This window comes from Thunnus thynnus, chromosome 8, assembly GCF_963924715.1.
Source record: "Thunnus thynnus chromosome 8, fThuThy2.1, whole genome shotgun sequence".
Taxonomy (NCBI): Eukaryota; Metazoa; Chordata; class Actinopteri; order Scombriformes; family Scombridae; genus Thunnus; species Thunnus thynnus.
Genome location: NC_089524.1, coordinates 9212201 through 9235033, shown reverse-complemented (window position 1 = coordinate 9235033; position 22833 = coordinate 9212201). Strand labels below are relative to the sequence as shown.

Genomic DNA, 22833 nt, shown 5'->3' with positions numbered 1-22833 from the left:
GTTCTCCAGTCTGCCTCCTGACCCTGCAGCCCCTGACCTGTGATCACCTGCCAAGACTGTTTCCAGTGAGGCCAGGCAGCGAGTGTGATTTCCCCCCTGCAGTGTTTTTATTATTAACCTGATCTTATGACAAAGATACAATGGCACATGTACATAAGCACACGTGCACAAACAGAGACACATGTTCCTTTGCTCTGTACTATCAAGCGTCTGCTGAGGGGAAACATGCGCAGCATTCGCCAATTAGCAAGTGTGGATTTATCCGTGTATGTTAGTAGGCGCAAGAAGAAGAAGTTTGAATTTCCGAAATATAAACTTACAAGCTTGCTGTGTGTGCGCACACACGTGTGAGCCTTTTCTACACTTTCCAATTTTCCGGAAGTCTGCTGGAGCCTCCCACTGCTCTGGGCCCCAGCGGATGAGTTCTTATTGTGGGTTTGGAGCCCCAGAGCAATTAGATGAGTTTATGGTAAGCGCTAAGAAGCGGAGAAGCTTGTCATTCTGTCAGAGCTGATTTCCCCCTCGCTCCAAACGCCGACCTCTCTGGGTTGCCAAAGGTGGACGCGGGCCACAGCCATGTATTTAAATAGAGTTGAGGATACTGGAACGTTTTTGAACCCTGCAGTGATTCAGTTTTTACTTCCTGTTACTACGTTTCAGGCTAAGCAATTTGAGCCAAACCATGCTTGCTGGCAGCGGTTGTATTTGATGCCTGGCAACGTAAATATTTTTCATCTAGTAAAGAGGAACTGATGGGGATTTGCAGATTTGGGGATACTTTTGTAGGAAAGGGCAGAACAACATTGAGTGGGTGTAGCGTCTAAGGAACGTCAAGGCTTCTGCTCTAATCAAACTTTTCAACAAAAGATTATATCTATATATGGTTATATCTATATAGTACAGTGCATACATTTAGAATAAAGGTGCACCAATCCAAATAATAATCCTCTGAACCTCCTGTCATAATCACTGAGCTACAATGTCTTACACTACAATCAGGCACTGAGAAGGGTTTTAGGTATTCATAGGCTATAGAGGGAGTCTGTATAAACACACAACAGCTTCAAAAGAAGCTAAAAAGACAGTACAAGATCAAACAATAGTGAGGTAACCTGTCATGGCATGACACAGGAGTGAAATTCAAAGAAATCTTTCCACATGAAGAGTAAAAAAAGCACATTATAAACAGTGAAAGCACTAGCATAGCATTCCCTACATGAATGAAAAAAAAAAAATCTATGTTGCACCTCCCTGTGCAGTCCCAAGAGCGTTTCCCAACACTGTTGATGTCTTTTTTTCCAATTGCAGTGCCAACAAAATACTTCATCCGCTCCACCTCTGAGGCCTGTGTATCCTCCTGAGTCTCTCTGCAAGATTCACCTCTTTAACAAAGTATTTGCTGGAAAACTAAATAAACACAGTTACACAATGGAAAGGGGGTCTTATGTAACTAAGACCAGCCATGCCGTGACCCAAATCTAACAATTTTTACGGCCTTGTACTTTAATAGCCCCCACCGACCCACACATGCAAATACACACATGTTGTATATGCTGCAGTGATTTGTGAATGATCTCTAAAAAAATACCTGGAGATGAGGTGTGGTTTTGATGACAACATAAAGGACACTGAGATTATGTGGGCCAGAGTTACTTAAGTTTCTATTCAAATAATGACAAGATCTGCTGTTTATCAACTTCTAAACATTGCAGTGTTGATATTTTAAGCCATTTGTTGAATCTGATGCTAATGGCCTCATCTGTCACTGCTGCACTTCCTAAATGTAGCAACACTGCAGATTTTTAGGCCATGATACATGGTCTGGCATATCTGTGAGTCACAGTAGAGGGGGAACTTTGTGTGCAGCTAAAAGAATCAATACTTGAGACAAAATTGATACAGATGATACAGTTTGTTCTCTAAAATTAAATTAAACTGAAAAAAAAATGATGGTTGAAGAGCGTCACCGGCTGAAATCCGGACTTACAACATTATGTGCTGTCTTGTAAACAACACTGACTGCTGTATGATGGGATGTAGTAATGATACTATGACTATCCAATCAGTATGTGGCTAATATAAGATACTGTCTGCTACTGGAGCCATTAACATCTGTCAAGTCTTACCTAACTTCCCTAATATCTGATGTCAAAAGCCATTTATCAGAAATTTAAGTTGAAAATTGTCTCTAAGGGAGAGTGATGGTTTAAATTGTGATTTATCTTTTGTTAGGTGGACCTTAAATTTTGGTGAGTAATAAGTCCTGGCAATAAAATAAGTATCCCTACACTCTGTGTGGTATCTTACAAATGAATGTATGTGAGGCCAGTGGAAGTGCAGTATACAGTGTGTCAGAGCTGTAAAGACCAGACGACACATGCTGAGACAGTAGCTTCAGATGAAGAGCCCACTTACATAAGACTGTGTGTACTGCTGGTCTGCCTGCTTTTTGCTTTGAATATCTATTTAATTTAGTCTTTTTTTATGTGTATTTCCACTGTGCACTTAATTTGGATGGCTGAAGCCTCATGTCAGCTTTAGATAAACTTTTGAATATGTTTTTCCACAAATGAGGACTGTGGATTTTGTCCGCCATCACTTACATCTAAAGTGCATTAAAGGATATGGCGGTTTTCTATATTTCTTATTGTCAACAAATCTCGCTTGCAGATGATCAATGATTTGATCCTACTTACAAGTATTGTTTGTGTATCCAAAGCTTGATATATCTTATTCCTCTGTGCCGTGGACCTCCGTTGTTGTCCAAAAACTATTAAAAACACGTCAAGGAGCCACATCCTTGCACTGGGTGACGTGTTCTTTTGCCACAAATATTACGGTAATTTGTTTAGAAACAGCTCCAAACATTAATAACAGCGATCTAATTTTCAGTCTCCAGAGAGTAGTTCCTTGTGAGGCAGACGCGACTGTGCTAGCTTGTTGTGCTACATAACACAACCTCTTGATGTTGTACTAAATTTCTTTGAGAAATTAACAATATAGTACAAATGTAGGTCAATAAGAAAAATATAACATATCGCCAGTCGAACTATCCTTTAATGTCAGGCTAGGTTGAAATTGATTATTTTAATTATTGATCATTTATCCATTGTTTGAATCCTTTTACTCTATACGTTAAGTTAAAAAATGTGAAAAGTGCCCCTAACGACATCCGAGAGCCCGAGGTATAATTTTTAAATTGCTTGCTTAATCTGACCAGCAGTCCAAAACCCAAAGATATTCAGTTTACACTGATGCAAAACTGAGAAAATCAGAAAATTCCCACATTTTAAAAGCTGGAACCGGTGACATAAATGACTTAAAAGCTCAATTTGTTTTTAATCAAATTTGACTATTGGAATAATCGACTAATGGTTTAAGCATGAGTCATTTCTGCTGGCTCTGCGGGTGCTCTGTGCGTGACTGAGGAGAATGGGAAGTGGAGAAGAGGTGTGTGTTTTCAGTGTGATCCTTGGCGTGAGAACAGACTGAGAGCGGACATCACACCACACTGTGACAGCCGAGGGCAGACGGGGGAGGCAACACACACCTCCCTGCCCAGCCCTGCTACCTGCCCTGCCCCGGCAGCAGACCTCTCACACATACGCACGCATATACACACACACAAACTCATACACATGAATGTGTACATGCACACACACATACAGTACATTTAAATCACTGATGAAAACTGCACAATTTACGCAAGATTCAAATATTAGACGTGTATGGGTTAAGTCTAGGTCTTTTGCACAATAAGCCGAACATGAAGAAACCTCTAATAGACTATTTGTGAACATGTCCAAAGCTGCCAAATACAAGGATCATCAAGCTACAGACATATCAAAGATCTGTGAAATGCGTAGTTAATGACTGATACTTGATTATTTTGGCTGACATAGCGTCTTCAAGTCTGAGCACCTCTCTCTTTTTAATTAGATAAATACAGTATGACATCATATGTGCTGGGAACACTGGCATCTCAAGTGACTATAAGCCACTGAAAATGAATTTGATTACAGACATAGTGAGAAAATCTTTCTGCAAGCTATTAGACTAATCAGCATAACGGCTACGTGTTGCCCTGAGCTTCAGGCTGCTGTTGAAGGGTACATATATATATATGCAGAACACAGAAGAACAAAAAAAGAGAGCAAAGGCTATATTTGTTAGTCTACTGACAAATGTAGCTGCATGCATAAAGTAGCTGTATGACAAAATACTGCTTTAAGACCTGGTGTTGAATTAAGAATTAAGATTAGCAGAAGTAACAGAGACCTTAGACTTGGAAAGACATGCTTGAGGTTGAATACAAATGTTGATTTTGGGTGAACTGACCCTATTATGGTTGTCTGATCCACACACGGAGCAAATGTAACTGAAACACAATCTACCGTACACATGGACACATTACACGTAGGTGTGTAAGATGCGACAGACCAGCCTCCAGCCTGATCCTGACATTCTGAAAACATCGTGGCGCCCAGTCGACACATACCGTCTCCTGACTCACTCTCACCTAAAACTAGACATCTGAGTCTCACTTCCTGCGTCTGAGAATGAATGAATGACTGGACTCACAATCATGTTTGTGTGATTGAAAACAGGCATCATTTACACATTGATCCGTTCCGACAATCAATAAGCACTTCACCATGACAATATCTGCTTTAGCATGGAAATAAGATAAGAGTCTACAGCCATACTTGAAGCTGTGAGCTGTGAGGCTGTATTTCAGCACAGTGGTGCTTTGAGCTAAATGCTAACAGCATGCTAACATGCAGATGTTTAGCAAGTCTAATGATGCTAAATAACCCTCTTGGCAAACACATTAGCAAACAGTTGTCTGTTTACACACCCAGCTGACATAAAGGAGCATACATTTGGTGTTGTGTGTCTCTTTAGCCGACAAGTCCAATATCCATTCTCCTTTCAGCTCTGTTTACTCCTCTTTGTCTGCTAAATGCTAAAGAGGAGTCAGTTAGTCGCTAACTTCCTCTGTCTGCATTCATCAGACAGACAAGGTTAGTTTTCACTGAAAAAGCTGTGACCTATTACTCACTGATACAGCAGTCTGACAGTAATTTCTCTTAAGGGAATGAGAACCACAAAGGCACAGAAGCTCCACATCATCCTGCTCAGGAACATGAAAATAAAACACATGGGTACAACAGGACCACATATTGTTCAGCAGCTGAGATTCTCTCATTACTTTGGCCAAGATTCACTTGCTGTTAAATTCAATTTGAGTGTACCCGCGCTTTGGCATAATTAAAAACCACTCTGTAAACAGCATTAGCCAGACTGAATGATGAAGCAAAGAAAAATGCTAAGTCAGAGAGGGCATTTCTGGAACAAAAACAACATCTGCGATATATCACTTTTTATCAAAGACCGATGAGTAGGCCTTTCCAATGAAGCAAAGAGCAGAAGTTCATACTGTACAGTGACTGGAATATTTGCTCCACGCTGTGATGGATAGGCCAAAAATTAAAAGAAGACATGTGAAGCATGCATCAAAGACAAAGTATTCAGATTGATGATGAATTATCATCAGTTTGTGATTAGTGAATATGTCAACAAATACAGAAAAAATGCATTCCTGGTCAGTTTCAGGTTAAGTCTCTATAAATCTGCAGCACCACAACGTGTTTGTTGGGGAAGGAGAAAAAGAAGAAAGTACGGGAATAAAGTATAAACTGGAACGAGCTGCTGAGACAAATCACTTCATGTTCCTGTCAGAAAGATAATTCTGAAACAATATTGGCTGTGTGTTCTGAGAGCTGAGCAGATGTGAAAGCATATGGGGCTTTTTTCCTATCTTTATTCAAGAGCGTGTTCTTTCAATTTGAGAGCATGATTTATTGATTTCACGTTCAGATTTTGTAATTCTTTCCCTCAAACCTTGCCCTGGCACTCGAATACCCCCTGCTTGCTCGCAGATTTGCTCAGCTTCTGCTCAAACTGTATATACCTGCGCTCAGATATATCGTTGCTTGCACAGATTTCCTGCACTCCAGCTTCAGCCCTGCTCCCTCTCGCTCAGGCTGCTTCTGTGCGCTCATGAAACGGGGTGCACAGAATGGATACTATATGTAGCTATTATAGTAAAAGAAAAAGTATGGACACTGTTATATATATTAACTGTTCTTTTATTCCAAAGCCATACAGAAAGCAAGGGAAGTACATTTAATAAAGCCCTGGAGGGTGGGAGTGGATGAACCCGGTTAAAGAGTAACCGCCCATACGGGACGCTCTAAGAAGTAAAGCGAATGCGCCCGCAAGGAGGCAGGGATCATTTCATTGGTCTTCTACGCTACACCTGGCCTTCTATTGGTTGGGGAATTTTGACAGGGTTATTGCACAAAAAAATCTGAGAGCAGACGTTTCACAAGCACACAGAAGAAGCCTGATTGTGAGGAGAAGGCCTGAAGCTTGCGTGCAGGAAATCTGTGCAAGCGACAATATATCTGAGTGCGAGCATACAGTTTGAGCAGAAGCAGAGCAAATCTGTGCACAAGCAGGGGGCTATTTGAGTGTGAGGGCAGGATTTGAGGGAAAGAATTACAAAATCTGAACGTGAAATCAATAAATCATGCTCTAAAAATTGAAAGACCATGCTCTTAAAAATATAGGATAAAGATAGGAAAATGCTCCATAAAAACAGTGTTTCTGCCTGGGCAGTGCTCTGGAAGCTTTGCATTTTCGACACCGCTACGGCGATGTAGAAAATATGACTGAGCTTTGCTTTAGCTTGTCCTCCCAGGACGCCGTCCAACAATGAGATATAAAATTGACATGATTGAGTGTGTGCCTGCTGTCTGTACAAGTGAACAAGATAGATGAGGACAGGGGGTGAAATGCAGGTATGTCTGCAGGTGAAAACCTTTCTATGTGTGGAATTTAGTACACATTCACGTGCATACCGCTGTGGGTTCGCTCTGTATGTGTGCCTCTGTGTCTTTTTTTGTTTTTTTTGTTTTCTATGGTTTATACAAAGAGTTGTTATGCTGCGAATGACGAAAAAAGGCCTGTCTATTTTAAGGTGTGTGCTGAAACGGATGTTGGCATCATAGCGATGTGCAGTTGTGCGTCAGGGGTCTGGTTCACGCTGGCTTAATCTTGACATGTAAATACAAAACCCAGCCCTCCACGTAATGTGAGGCGAAGGGGTGAAGAGTTTATAATTTGCTCAGTGTCTGTGAGACAGTGTGCTCAGAAACAGCCCGAATGGAACTGACATGGAGGGCCTAAAGTTACAGTAGCGCTTGGAGGAATTTCGCAAGGAGTGCGACGGACAACTTCTTTAAAATTAACTTGAAATCATTTAGTTAACTTTCAACTTGTGCCTTATTATCCTTGTTTATACCATTATGGTATAATTGATCGTGTTCAAACTTTCATCGCTTACTTCACTCTTGATGTGGCTCCAAATTGCCAGGAGCACTGTTCTGTCTCACACGGACGCACAGTGCCAAAACCAAAACAGTTTCAACCATGTTCTTTCAACACTGCAATAAGCCCTGCCTACACTACATGTCTGCATGCCCACTGCCTTGATCGTGTGCAGTATTGGGATTATTTCAGCTTGAATGAGCTCATTGGAAAGTAGAGCATTTTAAATAAGTAGTCTGATGGTGGGTTCCTTTGATATTCTGTGAAATTAAAATACCAAATGGGGAAAAAACACCATCACGTCAACCTTCTGGTGATTATTATGAGCAGGATATGAGAGGGTTTTTGACAGGCTCCCACCTGTGGTCACAAACGGTGGAGGCACAACACATTTCATCATTTTCATATTCATCATTTCAATCATATTCCCAGACTACTTTATTAGATGTACCTTTTTCAAACAGCAAATCATATGTCTGCATCTCAGAATCCTAGATAAAACATAATATGTACAGACTTGTTTACTACTGACTAGGAATGCAACTAATGATTATTTCAATTGTCAATTAATCTCTGTCTATAAAATGTCAGATCATAGTGAAAAATGGCCATCAAAATTCTCCCCCAGATCTCAAGATGATATATTCCAACCCACAGGTGTTCAAATTATAATATGACAAAGAAAAAAAGCAGTAAATCATCACATCTGAGGAGTTGAACCACCCTATCTTTGTCTATCTATCAACCAACTAATCATTTAATCTAATACTAACTCTTACTTAAATAGACTTGCTACAGCTATAGTACTACTGCTGATACTAGACATTGTGGTTCCATCATCTCAGAACGTTCTCATCACGTTCATGAATTTTAATGTGGAGTCGGGCCAGCAGGTAAATCAGACAGAACTATACCTCATTTTTACCATTACAGTGTTCGCAGCCAACTCCCGTCAATGGGACTTGAGATTAAATGAAGGCTGTTAAGACTGTCGTTGTTCAGCGGCGGAGTAGAAAGCTGGACATTTAACCATAACTGTCAACTGGACTGACAGGCAAGACTGATAGTTATAGCCTGCGAGATGTAAGAGATTCTTTTTGGCTCTGCGTTTCCAGCAATCAATGAAATTGATGTTGACAGCTTGTGTCTCTCAGGGAGTGTGTTGTGTTCTTAAGAGTGAGAACAAAATGGACGGGGTGAGAGTGAGAGATTTATCTCAATTAGTCTTGACTGATTTCTTCTGTGTTTACAAAATGTGGCATAAGCAATCATGGTATTAACACTGAAGTATTTGTTTGGTTAAGAGAGGGCCACTACTAATTACGCGAATGCAATCCTACTGCATACACTGAGTTGTATTAGAGGTGTTTGTTTCATACTCTGCCTATAAACAACATCTGTCAGTTTTGTTTAAATAGAATAAATCTGGCCAACATTCCTGAGGCATTGCAACCTATTACAAATTAATACAGACTTAGTATTTCAGAGATGTTGTTACTGTTCTAATATGTGCTTTAGTGCAGTGAAAATCCATCAAAAAACAGTATTTCTGTAGCTATGAGTGGTACGTCTTTAAATACAGGTGCTCATAGGGGTTGTGGGTTTATATATTTACTCACATCAACACTCTTGGAATCAAAGGTCAACGAGGCCGTCCTTCAGACTTGAGACTTGAAATGATGAAATAACAAAGCCCGAGTTGTAAAGCTCTAGTTTCTGCAATCATTTCCAAAAACCTTGCTCCAAAATGCAAAGGGCACCTCTTGAGAAAAACACAAACAACCTTGCAAAATTCTTGGGGGGGGGGGCAATCGAATGCGTGGCATTTATGTTTAATGTGACACGACACGACAGAATATTTAAAAATCATTCTTCGCTCTGAAATTCACAAAATCCCATTTATGCAAAAGCAATGCTTTGCTGGGAATCAAACCTTCCTGGAATCTACGGTATCTCCTCTAAGACTCCTCACTGCATTTATGCAATGATGAATCTGTGTCAGACAGCAGACAAAAGCTGGAAAGAGGGGAGAAAATGAAGGAAAGCATAATATTTTTATTAAAAATGAATGGCCCTTTCATCCCAAAAACCTTTGCATGAAAAAAAAGGGGGGGGTTTTGTCTCAGCTTATGCGGCGCCCTCTCTGACCTTAACGTGACTTTTCTCAACACCACCGTGCCTGGACCACTTCCTGTGTGTTCCACTGCTCCGTCTCACATACCAAACCAGACATTCACACACCCACGGTGACGGCTGAGCGTGACCGGGTCATCCTGCAAGGCTGTGAGGAGTTCCTGTTCGCAAGTCTCCTGCAGCTGTCTCGCAGGCTGCTGCGCTATGCTGGGTTGGGAGGGGGAGGAGGGGGAGGAGGCAGGCGGTTGTGGTGGGTGAACCCGGGGCCAAAAGAGGGCATGGTCCTGGTCTGGTCATGTTGCCCTGTCTTTTCGCAAGACTCACTGGTACACACGAGAGGCAAAGTCCAGGCACGTGATGTCCGACCCATAGAGAACACACTGTGATAATGCTCACACAAGAAAATAACACCAACTATTCATTCAGCCATCACTAAATTTGTGTGTAAAGTCCCTCTTAAGTTATTAATAACCACTCTCTAGTGTCAAACTAGTGATTAAATCAGGTTGTGATCAACTATGTAAACAGGAAGTCACTGTAGAATCACAAGCAGCAGCGTAATTTCCACAATTAACACTTTTAATGGAGGTAATTTACAAAGAATGAGCCTTTGTAAATGTAGGCATGACTTGATTTTATTCATATATGCAATCATTGAGAAATATGTGTGTTTAATAGTTAGCAATATTCATGCCATTTAGAATGATGGATTATTTTAACCTAATCAACTCTATCTGGTCATAACTACCAGTCAAACATTATCACATTACCAAACAGAGTTTTGATCAAGTGTAAGGTCAGACATGTCAACCTTCATTTCTATTTACTTTACTTTTCAGTCCAAACAAGTCATAGCTTTATCAGTTAGTTCAGTTAGGTCATAACAGTTTGACCTGGCAGTTACTGGGTATGAATATTTAGTAACAACTAATCTCTACGTAAGGACTAGCTTGTGCTGTTTTAATTTAATAATGTGGAAATCTCCAATTAGTTTATTATTATTAAGTTATTATGTTATAACTACACTATGTTAGGGTCTTGACATTTATTCTCTATGAATTTAGACTTGCATTCTTGTTCCTCTATTAACCCGGTTACTCATTCTGATTAGGGAAAGTTAATATTACTGCTTGGTAAGAATAACACAGGTAAACACAAACTCTGATTATGAGAGGTTAGGTTAAGATGTCTGGCTAACTGCAAAACAGTTTATTGTGGAATGCAGATACCTCATTTCTATTCCACTGCTGGTTCTCAATGTGTTTTCAATGTGAGCACTTTTTCATGCCAACAAAAGACATCTCGGCAGCAGAGCAATTTACTATCGCTATTATCATATTACTGAAATCATAATTTATTTTTCCTGTATTACTTGAAAGTAGGCTAATCTATATTGCTCAGTCAAAGACAGATTCTTACTTTCTCGCTGACAGACCACTCTACATCACTGAGTGGTTGATTCATGGCAACGATGTAACCAGGTTCCTCTGAGTGAGACCTTAGAGGACCTTTGATAATATCCTTTGTAAGAAAATGAATGAGAGACAGAGGATGGGAGAGGCAGCAGCACCATGATGTTACGAATGAACATGCCAGACGAGGACTCAGACAGACAAACAGTGAGAGGAAGGGCAGGTTAAATGTGGTAGGAATGTGACAGACAGTTGGGGAAAGCACGTTGACCCCGTCCCACATGCTACTGTCGGGTTCCAGGTGTCTCACCCTCCTCCCCCGTTCACACATGGATGTCAAGCCTCCCTGAAGGAAACCAGGTCGGTTCCGTTAGGGAAGTCATATAAGAGCAGGGAGGACGGCGAGGAATCTGCATCTGCAGGCCGTCTAGTCAAAACAAGGCTTCTGTGCTGTGTGGTGTTAGTTTGGGGGCAGCTACGTGAGGCATGACCGGAAAGGGGCCCACACGGACACATAAACTCCGAGGACTGAACCTAAATATTACGTCTATAAAAACATGACCTAAATATTGTGTCTGTGGAGCAGAATTTTCCATCCTGTCTCCAGACCTAAATTGACACCTAGGCCTTTTACACTTGTTATGACAGATTTTAGCACTTTTTAACAAGCACTTTTTTTCAGGGCACAGTAAGCTTAACGTACAGTAACTGCTTACAGCAGTATACCATTATAAGATACAGTCAGTGTCAACTGAAGAATTGGCACTTTTAAAACACTTAATGGCCACACTTAAAGTCTGAGCAGTGTCTGAGCAGTATCAGTAAAAGGTGGAAGGTTTAGCAATCACCCTATGGAGGATTTAAACCAAAGTTCATTCGGTTGATAAGACCACATCACACATCACCGCCCTTTTCATTTTTTCTGAACGAAGGTCTCTTTACTTCAGTAAATCACTGTCGGAAAACTAAAAAGTGAGAGTGGAGGATCAGAAATGGATTTTCTTTCTACAAAATTAACTTTGACTTCAGTGTCAGACCGAGAGACCGCCAGCACGACCTGAAGTTCAGGAAATGAACACAGAGGAAAAGTCACCCAACTGCATCAAGCTACTGGGACAGCCAAGATTATATGAAGCTGTTTATCAGTCCAGAAAAACACTATCATGGCTGCTGGATTCAGTTGAGGTCCATTTTTGACTGACAGCACTATTGCTTCTGTCTTTAAAATCTGTTCATTTTTCTATTTAGGTGTTCAAGAAGTGTTTTTCAGGTGAAAAACTTGCTGTACTTGGTCCAATTTCAACAACACTGAGAGAAAATGCTTTCAGCTTGGCTAATTAAGCTCTTGTACTGTAAATCTCTGTCTGGACACAGTTATTCATGTGGACTGATATTTTTGAAAGTTTTCCAAAGGTCTGAAGCTACAAACCACATCTTTCTCAAAAAGATGATGGAGATTCTTGTTTTGCATTTGTTAGGTCACTTTACCACGTTCTTGATGAGAATGCAGTGAAAATGTAATTGATTGACCAGGTTATGTGCTTGCAAATATTATTTACTGAAGTGATTAAATGGAATTGAAGTTAAATAGAATTAGCACAGTCAGACAGACAGGTGCAACCTCACCTGAACCTCAACCGGATTAAAATTTCTACAGTACTGAGAGCATCTTCAGCTAGATGAGAACCTTTCTATTCTGAGAAACTTGAATACTTGAAGCCTCAAAACAATAATCAGCAATCACTTAAGGTGTAGCCTACTGTTTGCCAAAAAAAACTGAACTACCTGTCTGCTGAACCAACACTATCACAACTTGCTAATTTGTTTTCTCTGGGCTCTATTAACATGCAGACGCAAAGCTGGGTGCATTTACTTGGGACTTTGAGGCTCCAAACAACTTCCATGCACAAAGGTGGGTGAAGTGGCACAGCTAAAGCTGTATTTATGCTAATCAGGCAATGCAATGCAATCAGGCAGTGCAGTGCAACTCATTTTGGCTTAAAATTGAGCTTTGAGCATTTTGCCTGCTCTGACCACTGTGTCCTTCAAAAGCAACACAGAGACATTTCCAAAATCATAAGATCAGTTAAACGTATGTTGACTTTCACCTTTTTCACTTTGATATTTGCTCTGCTAGATGCTAGATAACTAAGGATGAGTAGGAAATTTTGTGTGTGTGTGTTGGGTGAACTGTCCCTTTAACTGCCTACTCTGAATGTGGAGGAGCAGCAGATTGACTGTGACTGCTCAGCTCTTCACTCTGTCACAGAGAGTAAACCCAGACATCCTGTGATTAACCCTTTTTTGGCGACTTTTGTCCATCACATTTGTGTTTCAGTCACTACAACAAGCTTGTAACCATAGTGACTGAAGACTGAATGGTAAATTGATAACATAATTTTCTGGCTCAGCTTACTATCAGAAAATGGTAAAGAAGAAGCATCTTTTGGTATTGACTCCTAGTTTGTACAAAAGTGCTCAAAATGTAATCAATAGAAAATATGGAGAAGCTCACAGTGTTCCCTTTTTTCCCCTCTTAATCTGGAATGACCAATTCCCATATATTGTAGTCACTGTTGCTGCTAACTCCCACTTTTGGTTTGGGGCATGACTGGCCATGGGCAAGATCTGTCCTTCACCAGCTTCCCACCCATACACCACCTAATATACCAATTATTTTAGAAGGTTGCAGAGCTAAAACTACTGCTGCTGGGCACCCCAATCTATGTGTTATCTTAACTGGCTTTGGTAACTGCCCCTCAGGCTCAACCGACGCGTACCTTTATCTCCCTGAATATTTAATTCTTCCAATAACCCTCATTATAAAGACCTCCAGACACTTGAACTTCTTTACCTGACTTGCAGCTGAAAAACGATCAATAAAATATGTGAGTGAGCAAAAACTGGAATTTTAATTGGCATGCCGGCAGTTCAAAACATGCATCAGATCATCTACAAAGAGCAGTGATGACACTCATACAAAAGTCTTCAATGAGCTACAATAAAGATCAGCTGTACACTGCTTGCTGCCAAACATAAATACTTGAGGACATTTTTAATTGGAGCATTATCAGTCTGTTTGAGTCACGCTTCGTTAAATTTATAGACAAGTAACTCAGACAGTGAAGTAGGGTTGGGAACAGAAAACCGGTTCCAAATTAGACCTGAATCCAAAATGCCAAGAACCAAGTGCCTGTTGAGAAATCAAATTTCAGTTCTGCTTATCAGTTCCTAGACATGATAACCCTTTATTATTGCAAAAAAAAGCTACATATCTACAAAGAAGTGGCTATCTGGCTGTCTACGTCATGCATCAACCCAAAAGTGTGTTGATTCATTGATACGAGCATGCATGGCTAACATAACAGTAGTGAAAGACTGATCACGGTAAACACTCAGAAGTGTGGCTTCACTTTATTAAAGAAAACAAACAAGGCAAAGTGCAATGCATGTGGGAAGCTAATTAGCTGGAAGTCAGGATCCACATCAAATTAGACCAAACATTTTAGACAGCATGGTGTTGATCTAAAAGAATGTTTGATGTCTTGCAGTCTCTTAGCTCAAGTGTGTCATCAGCCAGCACCTCCAGTAGAGCCAGGGATACCTAGCCATTTTGCGTTTTTTGTGTTTCATTGCAAGGATACACTACCAAGGAAAAACTAGCACAATGTCTTTCTATAGCTCTATTTTCCTGGAGTGTTCCTTAGGGCCTTGTTAAGTGACAGACATGAATAGTTTATTTCAGTTTCACACTGGAAATGCTTAATAGAACAACAAAACTTGAGGTGGTCGAGCATCGGAATCCGTCCGACAATAGGAACCCTACTGCTACCCTTTTCACAGTGTGCAAATACCACAGCATCCACAAGAAAATGTATGTACTGACTGCATCACATGTTTTTACTGTATGTATGAACTTTATGAATTTTCTGTTAAAAAAACTTTGAATTTAAGGAAGGAAAGTCTGGCAACATCTGCTTCTTTGCAGACAATGTGTAAGGTCAGGACAGAAAAATCAAAATTCAGTTAGCAAGCCAGGGAGAATTTTTCAAGTCAGTCATTCTGTGCATACAGAATACATCACAAGGTATACTATGCAGGATTTCCCTAAAAAACAATGTATAGACTCAGCCAATAACAGTGGGCAGGGTGTGAGGTCAGGACTCGTAGCATGGTGACCGGGTTACATTGCTGTCTCCATCTCTCTCCTCTGCTCCGCTCTGCTCTCTATGTCGGTGTCATGGGTGTATAAAGAGCGGCAGGTCTGTGTGCCTGCTTGACAGAGGGTGGGGCTGAGCTACACACACACAGAGCAGAGAGGCCACAGCAGACAGGATGAAGCTCTGCACTCACACAAAATCCAGAAATGCTGCATCCTCTTGCAGGGTTATTCGGAGGTGTGGGCGTGTTTATTTGTGCTTTAGAACATAAAGCAAACACAGACAGACAAATCCTGCATGGTATACCTTTAAGAAGGCTGTGGGATATGGTCAAAAGCTGCACAAAAATCTAGTAATAAACCTTGAGTTTAGAATATTTATCTTGTTAACTTGCAACAGTTGAATAAGTTTAAATTAAAAACGTGCAATGATATATGGAGGTTATGCAATTCATTCAAAGCACTGAACAGTTTTTAAGAAACATATTCTTGTGTGCTTTGAGAAAAGCCCCTTTTAATGTCAATTTTAAAGCATAAAATACAGTAACAGCAGGTTAACTTGCTGACATTCTTCATTGTGATTCCTAAATGGGTTCATAATAAGGAAGTAAAGATCATCTTACAAGCTGCAGCTCTGCATCCTGCTTGGTGAACAGTTAAAGCTTGATTTGGTTAAACTGCTTATCAGACTAATGTTTAATATTATGGAAAAATTAACTCAGACTCTTTCTTGGAGTGTTTTTAGACAATGCTGTAGTCTGCAGTCCACAATAATGTAGTCCATTTAGACAAGCATTTACCCTAATAATAAAGCTTTTAAGCCACAGCCTAATGGATAAGATTCCCGGAACCTTAACTTATTCCATATCATCTTACGGAATCGAACATTGAGGATTTCTACAAAGCTTACAATCAGTATTATATATATATATATTGCAGGAAGGTGAAATATCAAATTATGGAAACCAATGACTTCATCTCCCCTGTAGTGACTCTGCAAGAAGATTAGCAGTATGGAAGAAAAACTTGCAGCAGACCTGATGAAAAAGGCCAATAGATCAAAAAAACTAAATCCCTAACTAATCCCACAGCATTCAGAATACACTAAAGAGATAAACAATAACAATTGTTTCCTTCCAATTTAGATAAGAATTCCTCTGAATTCCCACATCAATTGTCCTGCTCCATTACACACCTGCACTCTCCAGCGCCTGATCAAAAGATTTTAAGTACTACTTCAGAAGTTTTGTTCTCCCTTGACAGTCCAAAGGACTTGGACAAAGTCCAAGTTTTCACTGGCAGCACATGTAACTATCCTGGCTACTCATAAAGAAACCTAAATTTATGTTGGTCAAGATTAGAAAATGACTCCTCTACTTCTATATTAATGTCTGTATGACTCCGAATAGACTTACAAAAGTTAAATAAGCGGCAAGCAGTGACTGGTCTCTTCCTTCTGACTGCAACTGGAACCGACTGAAGCTTCCCACGATCATCATGGCAGTAAATTGTCAGCAGCAACAAATGGGAAGCGAAAAATATGAGAGTCAAGGAAGAGAGAACAGACAGGGCCCTGGCTCTTTATGCAGTAGATAGAAAAACCATTTCCTGATAGTCATTCATTAATCTTTTGGCTTAGAAAACAGACTCATCAAAGTCACACTCTATGTTTGTTGACTCTTGAGACTCAAGCTTGATTCTCTTGACTCAGTCCATTACTGAACTAGCAACACAGCATTAATATGCATCATTGTGCTGTAGCCTGATCTATATGCAAGGCTTTTGAAATGTCAGGAGGAATTACGTGATGAAAATCAACCCTCACTATTCAATCAACAGGGAATGTGAGACCTTCAAACATGATGCTACAATTGTAACTGACCACGTATACGCGGGCTGGAAAAGCATTCATCAAGACTACAAGGATGTAACTGATCACAAAATGTTAACTTCCACACTTCACGAGCAGAGAACGTATTCCAAGAGGGCTGATAAAAAAAAGGCAAACTACTGTTCCCCATTTTCCATAATTTCTCAGGTCAGAGGAAGATGCACCAACTAATTACAGTACCATCTGTTCGCAGGTGAATAATGAGACACCGCTCAAACACTGTAAGTGAATGCACTATTTTTAAACTCTAATAACATTACATCAAATTACAAGCATTGTAATTGTTTTGACATGCAGTAATGTATTACACACCAGGGAGGTTCAGGCAAGCAATTTGACTGCATAGAGATATGCTCCAGCATTACTGATAGTTCTACCGTATCTGTTGCCGTGGCGACTGCTGTAAACAGAAGGCTAATTACGAGTCTGAAGGAAACTTTTCAGACTGTATTCGCGCTGAGATCTGTTATAAAAGCTCAAGAACATAATGATGTTTTTTTTTACAGATACTTTGGCAACTCTAACCCTTTTTAGATACCTACATCTTTTAGCTCCCACATCACAAGGAACAGGCAGAAACATCCCAGGCTTTATTACCATAATACTATAATGCTAAAGAATGTGCTTAAGATGCATCATACTGCACTCTGTGTATATTATGAACAACACATTATGTAGTGGTAACAGCCACAAATGATAATATCAGTTTGGAAACATGGATTGTAGCATAGAGAACCATTATATACAGGATAATTATCATCTCTCTTCACTTAACCTCAAAGCCTTTATTCTAACTTCAGTGTGAAGTCATTTCTGTTGATTTTCTACAGTGCATCCAGCAGGCCACAGTGCTTTAGCTCACACATTGATAATGAAATGTCATTTTTGCAGAAAATTATATCTCATCTATAAATAAAAGTGTCCTATCCAGCTGAATGACTTGTTATTCTACCCCAGACAATAAAAGGTCATTCATTGGAAACCATCTGTGGATCTGAATCCATCTGTGATTTATAGAGTCCTGTTTGTGCAAACATATTATTTATGCTCTTGTACCTCAGACCTTGCCAATTTTTCATTTATCACAGCTGACATCTCCCATGAGCAGACTACTGGCGAAAAACCAAACCACTGCTATCTCTATATGAAATATGAAAACTTTCACAATTTAAATGTGAGACAGGGTTTTGGCAGAGTGCTGATGGCGTGCACACATGTGCATGCTAATGTGACTTGCACCATGTTCAGCATAAATAAAACGTGGTGGGGTGAAGGTAACAGCACTGAGCTTTTCAATCAATAACCCTGCTGCCAGTGGGGGGTGGGGACCATTAGCACCAGTGAGCCAAGTAAAGTGACTCTGATGTGAAATGACAGCTGCTTTCACCATAGCCGTCCTACCATTTCCCTCATTGTCATTCACTCACACACACACAGACGCACACGGTTACCCTACATTGCGAGTGCAAACATACTGTTGTTTTGTTTTCAAAAAAATCAAAAACTGGATTCATTCATTTAAGCGTAAAGCCTCTCAGTTCCTAAACATCATTTCTTGCATTTTTCGTCTTTTCCTCTTTAAGTAACAGCCAATTACTGTGTGAATTATAAAGTGAGACCTCTTGGGATGCTTCCAAAGCATCCCATCAAGTCCACTGACAACCTACAAACAGTTTGAAGTGACAACTAACAATATATAGCCCCACGCTTTACCAAGTAAATTACATTGTCTAGACTATAAAACATGCAAAAACTCAATCTTTTTCCAACTGTCACCTTAATAAGAATATCTGTGGTGCAGCACAGGCACATAATGTATACAAAAAGCATTGTCCTCCTTCAAATGGGCGTTGCTTAGTGCCTAATCACCATATCTCTTTGTGTAGGCTGTTGCACGGTGCACAATATGGTTCATATGTAATCTTGGGTTGGCATTGATGCTCATATGCTTTCTGAGATATAGGCCTAGTGGAGAGTAACCCCCCCATCCAAAACTAAGGTTTCATACATTTCGGCTAAAGACTTAACCTGTCCTAAGAGAGCTGTTATAAACGTTGAGTTAATTATGAATGAACTCAAAGCCTCCGAGGGGAAATCAAGCTTTTACAAGAACAGAATGGATTTTTGTTTACATTTGTAATGCCTATACATTTAATCACCGACAGGATGTTGCATAATTAATCCACCCTGATATTTATCATTATAGCATGCATCTCTGCAGCCTATTATGCCAAGTAAGCAGAACAGGCAAACGAGGGGGGGGGAGTGGAGGACGTCTTCCTCTCTACTTTCACATCAAACTTTTTATTTTCGGCGTATTGAATCATGCTGTGGAGCATATGCTGTCACTTCCCTACCTCTCTCCTCCTGCTCTCTGCCCCGGGTCTGGTGATGAGCGCCGTGTCACCGCACACCACCGCCGCGTCCTCCACGAACACGCAGTCCGGGAGCGACTCGTCCGCGGGGAGCTCGACCACCTCCAGCCCGACCCGCGTCCTCAGGACCTCGACGTAAGCCTCGTGCTCCCTCCGCGCCTTGGCCAGGTCCACCTCCGACTGGCTGCTCCGGAGCGCTTCTTTAGCCAGGGACACAGGGATTCCCCGGACGACGGCGTGGGTGTAATGACCAAAACCTGCCATTAAACCAGCCATGTTTTGCTTTCCCTTTACTTGGCACGCTCAGATCTGGGAGAAAAAAAAAGGACCGAAAAACACCCTAACACACAACTCAGCGAATGAATGAGAGAAAGTGCTGTCAGCTAACCCGATTCTGCCCGGCTTGCTTATTGATTCCCTCTTACTTTGTTTGCTTTTTATTCTTTATTTACAGTAGCCTACATACAGTGTCAGTCAGCCCTGCTTCAGTCTCCAGGCGAGCGACAGCGCTTCGGTGACGCGCACCGACCATCACGTGTAGCCTACGAGTCTGTCAGCCCTCAGCGAGGCGTTCAGCCCAACAAGTGACAGTCTGTACACACTGAACCTAATGCTCAATCAATTTCACACTGAACCATTAAAGAGGGCTTGCAAGTCAAACTCTCTGATGCTTTCAAAGTCCCTTAAAGAAAAAAGAAAAAATGCATATCCAATTATGTCTCCATATTTCTATATTTATAGGAATCAACAGACAGAAGTGTCCTTGTCCACATAGTGGTGTGTCTGAGCATCTATAATACACCTCATAAAATGTTTCTGCATAGCCTGCTATTATTAGATTTATATAGGATGCTTTATAGAAACACCTTCAACAGATGAAGTTGAACACAAGAAGACTGCAATTTCATCTTTTTCATCACCTCACATTAAAGATAAACATGGATGGCAATCATTCCCACATCCTCTGGTCATCAGAAGATTAACATACTTTGGGTGGAAAAATATGACAGTTTAGGAAACAAGGTCTTAAGGACAGCAAGATATTTTTATCTTGATGTGATAAGAGAGGGAGAAGTATTAAGAGGCGACCTTATTCTGTGAAACTGTACCGGTTGCCTACAAAGAGGAAATAAACTAACAACTGGTATAAAATGGTCCTTGACAATGGACAGACATTTCCCCAGAAAATGGGAGAAATTGATCACCTTCACTGCAAGCAACAAAGACGCTATCACATCTGGATCTGGATAAATCTGAGGACATAAACATAACGGACTAAGAAATGTAAATCCCACTTGGTCTCCATGCTTTGTTGTTGTTTGTTTCTTCCTTTTCTTTTGTGAAATATCTTTACATGGTTATAAATAAAAAAAAGTGACAATTCATCAACTTTTTGGGGGGATTTTGGAGACATAATGTAAGTGTTTCTTCTTGGCAGACTTTCTGAAATACAATACAAACTTCAAAGGCAAAGAATATATAAAAGAGGATCTCTTCTTGTCCTGCAGTGTGTGAAGTGTAGGGCAAGAAGAGTGTGAAAGGAGGAGCTGTGTCAAAGTGTATGTGTGTGTGTTTGTGTGCATGGGAGGAGGAAGGGGGGGTTATATTCCCTATGGTGCCATCTAAGGCAGGTTCTGGGCCCGGTGAAGCTGTCTGAATGGATGGAATGTTTCTTCAGACGTCCCAGAAGCACATTCTTCCACCGCGGGACCTCGGTTTGTCTTTTCTTGTTCCAGATTCACTCAATTATCCCCGACTGCTCTAAACATTCCAGGAGCCCCACATTCCTTTTTTTCCACTCCAGCCAGGATCACCAACCACCACCCTCCCAACACTAACACCTGCCCCCACCCAGACGTCTTTTTTTTTTTTTTCCATCATTCCTCATCACAGATGGACGTGGCCCAAGAAAAGACCCTCTCTCTTTCTCTTTTCTCTCTCCACGCTGAGGAATTTGGGTTACTTTAGATGAAGGAAAGCCCTCATACTTTAGACACACCTGGCTGGTACATTGTGCAGTTATAAAAGAAATGAGTGAAAGCAGACACGATCCTCCAGCTGTGGATGAAGCGGCACCAAAAACAGCACCTCATATTTGTCTGCTATGATTGGACTCACGATGAGATTTCTAAAGTGACACGGACTTGCAGAATTACACAGGTGCACGGTGGGAACGTTTAATCCTGAGCAGTCGGACGAATTCATGAGCCTAATTACCACCAAAGGACATGACATGAAATGAAAGAAGATATTTCTTTTTTTTTTTTTTGTAGATAGCTGACCAAAAGAAGAAAATGTAAGCTATGGCATTTCAACAGCAGCTAGAACTGTTGTCAGATACAAGAGGTTTTTCAGCTATCTAGGAAATTTTTGGATAAAATGTCAGTTCTGTTAAAAGCCTCTCAGAAGTCTACTGTATGGAAAGACATGTTTCATTTAGAGGGAAAGGATACAGTGAGATTTATCACCACTTACCATTTTCCACAAACTAGCAGTTTAGCTATTTAGCTCATGCCCAGTGAAAGCAACATCTTAAAAGGACCTCGGAGCTGCCAAAAAGTATTCTCGAAAACGTAGGGAACCACAATCAAGAGGAGAGACACGCTGTAGGTAGGGAGGTGTGCGGTTAGAATATCTGTACATACATCCATTATGTAAAACTAGACATGACAAGCTGAGGGAAATTCAAGACTTCATCACACAATAACTCCTGGAATGCGCCGAGCTCCGCAGATTGATGATATCTTGTCAGAGTATCAGAGTGAGGATTTTTTCCTTGAACTTGTCGTTACTATAATTAATTTAGACACAAATGGCGGACATGTTTCCACACAATCATGGCTGCAGATTACATTTTTTCGACAACGCCGCGGATTCTTCAGACTTCGACAGTGAGGGATTGGTATGTGGATGTAAACTGACCCTGTTTCACAAAGATTACTTTTGTTCGTCTCTGTTTCACATCACACTCGAGTAGAGGTTCTGCCTGATATTAAAATCGCTGCGGTGGAGGCATTACATTTTTCACCTCAATATGTGCCACCCACATCTCTCTGATTAGTTGTGTGATTTATATAAGTCTGATGTCAGGGACGTTGATGGTTATTTCCACCAAAAAGAGCTTTATAGGCAGGTTTACAAATGGTGATGTCATCTTTCTTCATATCCAGTTACCAAGCTATAGCCATTAAAAATGGTGACGAGAAAATGACAACAAGCTTGGAAGACATCGACACTACTGTACAGGTTGTTGTAATTCAACTTACAGAAACTCTTAAAGGGATAGTCCAACATTTTGGGGAATATGCTTATTCCCTTTCTTCCTGAGATTTAGATTAGAAGATTGACACCACACTCGTGTTTGTACAGTCATTATGAAGCTACGGCCAGTTAGCATAACGTAGCATAAAAACTGGGAAACAGCTAGCCTGGCTCTCTCAGGGCCTTAAAATCAGACATCAAGTCAGT

General features: G+C 40.7%; 1 protein-coding gene across 2 annotated transcripts in view; it reads right to left on the bottom strand.

The window, feature by feature from the left end:
- Positions 1 to 22833, bottom strand: part of ddah1 (dimethylarginine dimethylaminohydrolase 1) — an 80895-nt gene that overhangs the window by 55064 nt on the left and 2998 nt on the right. The window contains exon 1 of one of the 2 annotated variants that reach the window (XM_067596374.1): positions 19348 to 19980. The exons of the other annotated variant lie outside the window; for it this stretch is intronic. Within the exon in view, the coding sequence (XP_067452475.1) occupies positions 19348 to 19641 (294 nt within the window). The 5' untranslated portion in view covers positions 19642 to 19980. Of the gene's footprint in view, positions 1 to 19347; positions 19981 to 22833 lie in introns of those variants that run through there. 2 annotated transcript variants of the gene reach the window in all.